Genomic DNA, 10302 nt, shown 5'->3' on the forward strand with positions numbered 1-10302 from the left:
CCCCCCCCCCCCCCCCCCAAAAAAAAAAAATGAAAACCAGCTGTGGGGAGCTGAACCTTCAAGAGGTGCTGGCACACGTCATTTGGAACAGGCTCTTCTGTTAAGGAGAGGTTCATGTTACAATGCTGGTTAGTTAATTTAGGCTCAGATGCATAACAGTGTGACAAGGTGCCAGAGACAGTGACAACTTCTGGTTGCCGCTGTGCTACCAGTGTGATTGTGTGGCTGTAGCAGCAGCCTTTTTTTTCTTCCCTCTCACTAAATCAGCACCCTGGTTGCCCCGTTATGTCACATCTTAGGATGGTGAATGAAGCTGACCTCCTTGGACTATTTGGTTGTGAGTGAATACTGAACAACACATGGAACCAAGAATAAAATAAAGAAAATACTGAATTGAAGAACGGATTAATTAAAAACCTCACCACCATTGAAACTGGAAGGGTTGAGGATAACTGAGGAAGGGTTAAGCCAGGGGTTGGCAATGTTTTTGGGCAGAATGCCAAAAGCATTTGCAACTTTGACTTGTAAGATGTTGGCATGCCAGGGGCAAATGGTAGGGGAGCCATGAAAGGCCGGATCCTTCTTGTGGCAGCACAGCCCCACCTCCTTTCCTGCCCCAAGGTGCGCTTGCCATGCTCTGGCACCTGTGCCAGGGGTTGCCTACCCCTGAGTTAAGCAGTACTTCACCTTGTATATGCTAACAATGGGTGCCATAAAAAATAAGAGACTCAGGAGGAAGCCTTATTTCTGACTAGACCTTCTGAAGGACTTAGCTACACTGTTAAAAACACCAGCTCCGAGATGGCTAAGTCTGAAATTACTGGAGATATTTGAACACTGTACCTCATGTAAAAATTAAACATCTGATATTTTTATAATCTTGGCACTGTTACAAATTTCATAGATTTCATAGACTTTTGGGTTGGAAGGATCCTTGAAGATCATGAAGTCCAGCACCCCTGCCCCAGGGCCAAGAAGTCAGCTGAGGACAAAGGATCCCAGCAAGATAAGCATCCAAACATTTCTTGAATGAGTCCAGAGTAGGTGCCTGCACCACTTCTGGAGGGAGTCTATTCCAGGCCTTGGGGGCTTGGACAGTAAAGAAATTTTTCCTTATTTCCAGCCTAAAACAGTCTTGGAGTAGTTTATGACCGTTGGTCCTTGTTTTTCCTCGGGGTGCTCTGGTTCCCCCAGACCCTGATGTATACCCCTTACGTACTTATAGGCAGCCACCAGGTCACCCCTGAGCCTGCGCTTTTCCAGGCTGAAGAGTCCCATGGCTCTCAGCCCTCTTCATAAGGCCTATTTTTGTGCCCTCTGATCATGTGCATGGCTCTCATCTGGACTCTTTCAAGTTTCTCCACATCCTTCTTGAATTGTGGAGCCCAGAATTGGATGCAGTACTCCAGCTGTGTCCTCACCAAGGCCAAGTACAGTGGGAGGATGACATCCTGAGATTTACTTGAGAAGCATCTGCAGATGCAAGCCAGAGTTTTGTTTCCTTTACCAGCTGCGACATCACATTGGTGGCTCATGTTCATCTTGTGGTAAGTCATGACCCCCAAGTCTCTTTCAGCCATGGTGCTAGGAAGCCAATAAGCATGCTGCAGGTTTTTTTCCATGAGGTGGAGTACCTTGCATTTATCGGTATTGAATGTCATCAGGTTTGTATCTGCCCACTTACTAAGCTTATCAAAGTCCACCTGGATCACTAGCCTGTCCTCAGGTGTGGAGCTTTTCTAGTTTGTTATAGCCCATACATTTTCTAGTTTGTTATGGCCCATACATTTAGTTCCCCTACTCATTTAGTAGGTGTAAAGTCATTAAAAACCCTGAATTTAAGTTCTATCCCATTATCTTCTCCTGCCTGTGGTTTTTCTTTCTGAATTATCATCACTATTTGTGGTAGGTACCACAAGGACACAAGTGCACAAACCAAACTTAAAATCAATCACTGTCTCATTTGCTCTCTGGGAGGCAGATCATCTTCTATCACAATGTTACCTGCTTTTATGAATAGTTCCTCTGAGCTGGTGGTGCAGTTGTCATTTCTTTTGTCCTTACTGGGTATACTTGGGGCCAGATTAACGCATAGGCAAGCTAGGAACATGCCCAGGGCCCTGAGCTGTGGGGCCCGTGATCCTTCCCTCCACAGTGGCAAGATGAATGGCTCCATCTGCCTCCCTTCCCTTCCCCTCCCCTCCATTGATCTTACTGTAGCAGCAGCTCCAAGCCCCACTCCATGCGGGTGGCAGTGCCAGAGTGTGTGTGTGTGTGGGGGGGGGGGTCTCAACCAGCCCAGGGCCCACAAGTTTGTTTGCCTAGGGCTCACTAAAGGGTCAATCCGGCCCTGAGTATACTCACCTGGTACTTGTGAAATGATGTGCTACAATGCATCAGGGTCAAATTAGGGTGATTTAGCTGACTTGTATCAATAAAAAATCATGCAAGTGTAACAGATCGTAATAGCTGATAAATGCTCCTGAGCAGCAGCAACTTCCCCTCATCCCTTAAAGCAGCTAACATATACTTTGGTCCATACTTTATCGCAGGTGTGTCAAACTCCCTTGGCCTCTGGGCTGCATCTGGATCATGGGGCTCCTCATGGGCTAGATCTGGGCACAGCTCTGGTGGCAGGATGAACAGCAGCAATGTTAACTGTTATAGGTTTCTAAGCTGCTGCGTTGGCTCAGGCAGCAGGGTAAGCCCCAGTTGCATCAGTGCTGTAATGCGCATCCAATGGAGCTCTGTGCACTGGAACTTCACAGTGGGCCTCCATTCTGTTCATCCTGCTGCTGAATCCCTGCCCCTTCCAGGAGCAATGTGGGCTGGATGATGCAACTCCATGGGCCAAATCTGGCCTATATCTGGTTTAGCTGCCTGAAATGGCAACTTGAGAGCATTACTGTGCACTGATGTAATAAAGAGGCTGAAAACCTGAAGGAATTAGAGGTCCTAGTTTTAAGGCACCATGAACAGCAAGTACAAAAGAATTTCTTAGAAGACATCACCAAAGAGGGTTTTGGCTTGGTCTTTTTACATTAATATGGCCAACCTTGTTTGCTTGGGTGTTAACAAAAACTGAATGTCAGCATGCTCAAATGGAAAAGGCAGCATTGGTCTTCTTTTAATGTCTTTATGGGAAGTCAGTTTCAGCAGAAACAGATCTAAACCAATTTTCCATTTTGAAAAGGGCCTGACAAGTATCCCCAAAATATAGAGAATATATAAATATATAAATATAGAGAAATATTTTTTTCAGATGCAGATATTCAATTGGCAAATTATAGACAAACCTGAAAGACTTAGTGGTTGTAGGCACACTTTCTAGAGCTTTTTTAACAAAAGTGTTATGGAATACATGTCAATCTGATTAAAGAAACGAGTAAAAAAATAAAAACCTTTTACTGTCTTAGATAAAATATGGATTGTACATGTGAGAACTAGTGCTGAAGATGAAACCTTGCAGTATGTAATGAAGGTTAACATTGACACTTGCTGGCTGAACAATATAGTCCCAGACTGTATTTCCATTTTAAAGGGAACCTCTCTGAATTAAATGTTATTTTGTTCAAAGATGTCCGGACGGTGGATCTGTAAGGGCTGACAGAAAAGTATGTTATACAGAATATGTGAAAGTTGTTTGTGAATTGAAACATATAAGAAATGCCAGAGATTTTTACAGTAATTTCAGTGAAATACTGCTATTGGCAAAGCTGTTAAGATTAACCAGATTTTTTGGTTTTTTGTTTTTTTTTATCCATATGTGGAAGAGCTCATATCACTGACATGGGAAAACCGGGGTATCGCATGTTGTTCAGCAGAAAACTGAAAATCCAAATGCCTGCATTATATTATAAACTGATGACAGAGTTACTAGAGACCTGAGACCTGCTACCATGTCATGAAAATGACACTGTGTGTACCTGTTATAGAAAACAGTGGTTGAAAAGAAAAAGGGTGACACTAAATGCAACTCTGTGGTCATTTGAAGTTGTGACCCCACACATTCTAGAAAACAATAGGCAATACCATCTTCAATTTTCAGAGTCGGATGCTTGCTTGAGAAGTTCTCTGCTATATGACTATAGAGTTCAAGTTAGCTGAACCCTACATCTGTACCGTTAGGAACTCGCTGATAACCAGTGGTATGGATGTCTTTGTGGAGACCTGAGGTTTCGCCTGGCAGCACAGCCTATCTCAAAGATGGAACATTGCTAATTAGTTAACAGTCTAGTAATAAGTTTTGGAAATTCTGTATTATATTCATGTTTGTTTATTGTTTTGTTTGACTGGGAGTGAAACGTGAGGAGCTGTACCTTTCAGAGGCTCTTGGCATGAACCAACCAGAACTGGCTGTTACATTATCCAGAAGCTCAAGTTATACAGTGTTGATCAGTTAGAGAAGGGGCATCAAAGATCTTGCTTGTGAAGCCCTATCATTCACCCTGAGGTACTGCCTATGGATCTCAGACTAGACCCTGCACTGATCTGTATGCCACATTCAATGTGCACTGGCTTTGGCCTCAGCCCCACACACCGCACACGGTCAGTCTGGCACACGGTAGGGCCAGTGTGCGCGCTGGGTGCAGCATGTGTAACTGGTCTGGAGCATGTGCTATACACACTCCAGTTCCATGCCATTCATTTGGCTCATGGCACCTGAGGAGTTTGATACCCATGGGTTACGTCTCTGACCCAGAGTGAAACAGAAACCTGACAGTCTTTGACCCTGAGTGGTTACTGAACATCATGCAAGGAAGCCGCTGCTGGGGAAAGGCTTTGATAACAGGAATCCCAGAGTACATTTTGGTCAGCTTGATATGACAGTCTATGTAGCCACGCCAAGATTTTCAATGCAATTCCCTTTCCTATTCATCTGCTATTCTGAACACATGCCCACACTGCCTTATTTAGTCTTTTATCCATGCTAGATTTAGGCCCTGTGAAACTTTGTTTTTTTCCAGGTTCAGAGGGATCTGATCTGGGCACAAGGCCCAGTGGCCTTTCCTCCCCCTCTCCACAGGGCAAACGGCCAGGAAAAGCTTGAAGGATGGACTATAATGCTTGGGGCTTTTTTACTCAAAGTGGCTAGTACTGGTTACTGGTGAAGCCATGGGAATGAGTTGCATCCAGTGTTTTCCGTGTTCTCCATACAGAAAGGGTGGAACAATAACAGCAGCAGGCAGCAAAAGTTCATAGGGGTGCCCTCTGGAATGCCCTGTACTCTCTGGACTCCTTTTGCAAAGACCCAGGACAAACTGCAGCTGAGGGTATGGTGAGGGGGAGCATCAGTAGCTACCAGCTTCTGTGCTCCCTACTTCACTGGATGCAGAATGCTCTGGGGACTGGGCCCATGATCTCCTCTCTACATAGATAGCAGCAGCCAGGTGGAGGTTTCAGAGTGCCCTAATTCTTACTGTATTTACTTGCATAACACACACATCTTCCTCCTCACCTCACCCCCCAAAAACTCAGCCCTCCAAAACTGTAACACATGTCTTAAGCAAGGAAACCTGATTTATCTTTGCTGGAATAGAAGTAAGGCAATGCTGTGCTCTAATGGCTGCCAAAATGGCTACCACTACTTTCTGGCTCAGCAAGCAGAAGGAGCAGACTCCAGTGTTAACCTTCTCAGAGTCATTAAAACATTTGTAGTAGCTGTTGGCTGAGAACTGTAGCTTGTGCCTGAAGCAGCAACTGAGCTGGCAAGTGAACTGCTGCATGGAGTCTATAATATCTTGATGAGGCTCATGGTGTGGAAAAAACACTTTATTGTTGACAGAAATTTATAGAAAGAGCTATTTACACTAAAGAAGTAATAGTCATGCTACTGCCTTTGCAAGGGTCTGGGAACTAGCCTTGCTGATGTTGTGTCACACCAAAAGTTCCTGTTGTCTCATCCAGAGTGTTCCCTAGTATGCCATTCTTCCTGGACAATTTACATTTCCAGGAGGAATTACCCTGTCACACAGTTGGCCATGGCTACAGAAAAAAAACATTTTTTCTACAAGGAAAAACCTGTTTTTCCAAAAACAAGGTATGTCTTATTTTGGGGTGTGTGATATATGAGAAAATATGGTATCTTATCTGGTGTGGGCTATTCTTTATCCCCTTGTTTCCACTTGATATTGTTAGATGCCAAAATGTCCTATCCTCTCCAACGTGCTTCCAATATTCTCTCTCCTTCCCTGCAGTTATCTTCTTTTGTCACCACCCTGATCCTCTTACTCCTCCTTCCTCTAGCAATACCTTCCTCTTTCCCAATCTAACCCCGACAAGTGTTTTCACCTTATAATAAATATCAGTGCAGTGCAGCTGCCCTCTGCTCCCTGCATTGCATGGACAGCTCAGGGCCCCCTCCCCGTTCCCTTACTGCAGGCTCCCTAGGCCCCCTCCTGCCATGGTTCTCCATGCCTGGGGGCAGGGGCACACAGTGGAAGCTGGAGGAGGCAGGGGGAGCTCGGAGACCCTGGCCACTGCAGAAGCAGGGGGGGGAGAGACGGCCAGGTGGGAGCCTGTGGTCTGTATGTTAATCCCTTGTGGGTTGGATGTAGCCTCACAGGGCACCAGTTGGACAGTCTTGACGTATGTAAACAAGTATGCTCATAGTACAACAACCCCCTGAATTTAGTAAGCAGTAGCCAGTAATCTCTCTGAGCACTATGTTCTATCTTTTTCCTGTCTCCTTGGATTGATAAAGAGCTCTTTGAGGTAGGAATCATGCCGTCACGCTTGTCCTGCACTTGGCATATGGTGTGTGTTACTCTGATAGCAATATGCAACAGGTAAGGCTGCCCCAGTCCAAATTTGAGCCTGGGGCTGCAGACCCATACTGCACTGGCTATACATTTGACAAGACACCATTCATTATTAAATACATTTTTAAAAAACCCTCACTACAGCAGCTGAATATGCCAGGATCCTTTTGTTTACAGTAATAAGATTAGAAAATGTGTGTTGTCCATATCATTGCTTATACTTGTGGGTGCATGTTTGTGGGACAGGTATTATATGGTGTTGAAGAGACAGTGTATGTCCACACTGCTCAGTCACATCTCTGAGGAAATAAGCCCTGCCCATTCACTCCAGCTCTGTGGATGCCAGTACTGGAAATGCTCTGCAGTATGATGCCCTAAGGGTGCTCCAAGTCGCCACTTTTGAGCCTGCTGGAAGCTGAGGTTTGAGCACAGTGCTAAGGTTTCCCTCACCACCTCATTTCTTGAGTGGATGTATATGCAATAGGTGTAGATGGGTGGAGTCTGTTTCCTTTGTTGTCAAGTCCTGCAAATGATGACTCTCTTAGGGCCGCTCAGACTTTTTGCTACAAAACCTGAGATCATGCATTTAACTTGATCATAAATGTGTGTGCATATGCATGTATGGAAGAGTAGGCTCTGGAAAACGATAATTTTATGGTCAACATACAGTGGAATTTTTTCTGATGTTTTTGTCTCTACTTCATTGCCTATACAGGATTCACTGCTGTCAATGCTGCCATGTCATATAACAATCAGAACTTATTTTTACTGTGGTTCTCTACAAGGATCAGGTTTATTATACTGGTAAAATCAGAACCTTGGAAGCTTCCACGGTGGTACATTTTAGGGTCATGACCCTGTATACTGAAGGCAAGAGTCCATGTTTTAAAAATATGCCTGTGGTGCCATGAGGGTATTTAAAAATATCCCTCATGGTGTGGTACAGCACAGCATCAACTCTGTTGGTTTTCTCAGTCTTCAGGCCACTTCAGTTATGGTTGCAGGTTAACCAGCTGGCTGGAATACCGAGAGAGTTCAAGCCCATCAGGATTAGTGAGTCCCCAGGTCAACATCCAACATAAACACAAAACAAACCAAAAGACAGTTTTGACCTTGCTGAGCTCAGCTTGCAGCCCTCTTCTTTTCAGGCATGCCCGACTGGGGTGCTTGCTTCAGTGTCCACCACTGTGTTACTAGGAACAAATCTGCTTAACTCTCTGTCTGGCCTACCCTGTCACAGTGAGACTGTAGCAGGCCTTAGCTTCCAGTTACCTCCTAACTCCTCTGCAACATGGAAGCTATCGATGGACTTTCTCCCAGTCAGCCCAAATGAATCTGATCTTTCCTGTCAAACCTGATGTAGAACAGATGTTCTTAGGTGAGCTGATGGGGATGTCCTCAGTTTGTTAACACCATACTGCCTACTGCAGGGTTCAAGTGTTCCACTGCTATGCACTTAAAGCAGGTTGGTGATGTTACTGTCAGCTATTTCCATTAGTGACTTGGGCTTATCTCACAGAGTGTAGGACTTTTCCCAGTTACTTAGTGTTCTGAATGAGTTTGTCATGAAACATCAAACATGCATCATTAATATTCAGCTTAAGCAAAGGAACAGCTTGACACCTTTGACTTTTCACTCCCAACTCTATTTATCATGATGAAACCTACTTCCTTGGGACTGTTTGTTCTTGGCAGACACAGAACAAATTCAGGTTGGTAACCAGTGTGGCTTTAACAAGAATTCTATGGGTACATACTTACAACTATAGTTATAGGATTAAACATATAATTGATTAATTGGAAAAGGACATTCTGGTTTTGCTAGATGAAGTTCCTGGCATTACTGGGACATCTAGGAAAAAACAGAATGTTGATAATTTTATCTAAGGAGGTTGTGTGTTTACCATCTTGTAGAAAGGTCTGGAATTGCTGCTTTTATTATAGCAAAATATGTTTTGTCAAAAAGTGTCTGTGTGTGTGTTCACAAGAGCCAGCAGGAGAAAAAGAGAAGTCTCCTACGTACATGCTAGAGGCTGTTCATCTATCTACCTGTTTGGGGTGATACTTAAGTGCCTGATCTGCCTGATTTGGGATGGAAGTAGCTACAAACACATATACACATATAAGCACATCTTCTATTTGAACAGTTTTTGTTCATCTGAATGCAGAATGAAAACGTATTTTGAAACTTGAAAGTCAGTGCAAAATGGAATTCTGTCTGGTCAGCTCTATCCAGGACTCTTGTTGCAGGTACAACATACAGCTACTAAAAACTGGGTCTACACACTTACAATTTTTAGAGTTTGAGGTTTTTCTTGCATATCTTTGGGATTTCTTTTCTTTTTCTACTTTAAGATGTCTGCCTTCTATCACACATTCAAGGTATTTGTCAAGTAAATGCAATTGTTGCTTACAGGCTTTCTATAATCACTTACTACCAGTGGATACACTTGTTAATTTTCAGCATCCCCATAGTATCAAGTTTTTGTCCATCTGTCTGATAAATTCAGCAGGCTCTGACTCTGGAGTCCCTTAATATAATTGTCACAGGTTAGTTTTCTTTCATATCTCTGTTCGTAGCATTATCTTAGTCTGATAAAAATGGATAAGGTATGAATGCTTCTCTCTGTTCATGGATCTTGTGCAGATGAGGTTGCTTTCTCCTGTGAAGTGGGCTTTGAGAATTCACAGTTGCTTCAGTGGACCTGTTGTATTGAAGCTGTTGATGTTTTTGGTGGCAATGATTGATTTCCTTCAGTCAACTCCTAGGTTATGGTGCTCTAGGCTTCTTAAGTTCTTTACAATTGCAAGATGGCCAACAAAGGATATGACTTTTCCTTCTCTATAGTTTTCCTTTCTGGAGGGAGTTTGTTAGGGATCTTGATGTTGATTTTGGTGTGAAAGATCTTGATGTAGAGTATTTGTTCGTAGCCATTTCCTTTTTCTATACTACCTCTCAAATTTCCTTTTTGAAATAGATGGATGTAACTTTTGGTACTTCTCTAGTGTGCATCAGAAATTAGTGTTGTGTTCTTAATTGGGACTATCTTCTTGTCACTACAGTTTGTAAAGATGTAAACAAAATGATTCTGCAAGTTTTCACTGAAATAATGCACTTATCTAATAACTACCATTTATAGCACAAAAATATCTATTAAAATCTTAGTTTTATAAAATACTGTACTTAATCATTTTCAGGATGTGTGGGGACTCCTTCCAAAATCCTGTGTTTGTCTGTCTGAACAACATTTTCATTATATGTTGTTCTTTAACCAAGAACTGACTTAAATTAACAAAATTAAACTTCATAAAGTGCTTAAAAGTTGAAGGAAACTAAGAAGTAGCAATAATTCATAGTTTCATAGTTAGTTAGTAGGGTCGGAAGGAAGCTGAGCAGATCATCAAGTCCAATCCCCTGCCATGGCAGGAAAAAGTACTGAGGTCAAATGACCGCAGCAAGGTGTTCATCTAGCCTCCTCTGAAAGACCCCGAGGGTAGGAGCCAGCACCACTTCTCTTGGAAGTTGGTTCCAGATCCTAGC

General features: G+C 43.3%; 1 protein-coding gene across 1 annotated transcript in view; it reads left to right on the forward strand.

Moving 5' to 3' along the window:
• LOC109298119 (cardiomyopathy-associated protein 5-like) overlaps window positions 1-10302 on the forward strand; it is a 76325-nt gene that overhangs the window by 5306 nt on the left and 60717 nt on the right. The window contains exon 3 of the mRNA XM_019518251.1: window positions 7477-7597. Coding sequence (XP_019373796.1) covers window positions 7477-7597 — 121 coding nt within the window. The remainder of the gene's footprint in view (window positions 1-7476; window positions 7598-10302) is intronic.

Source organism: Gavialis gangeticus, unplaced genomic scaffold (assembly GCF_001723915.1).
Source record: "Gavialis gangeticus isolate Ggan-Ray unplaced genomic scaffold, GavGan_comp1, whole genome shotgun sequence".
Classification (NCBI taxonomy): domain Eukaryota; kingdom Metazoa; phylum Chordata; order Crocodylia; family Gavialidae; genus Gavialis; species Gavialis gangeticus.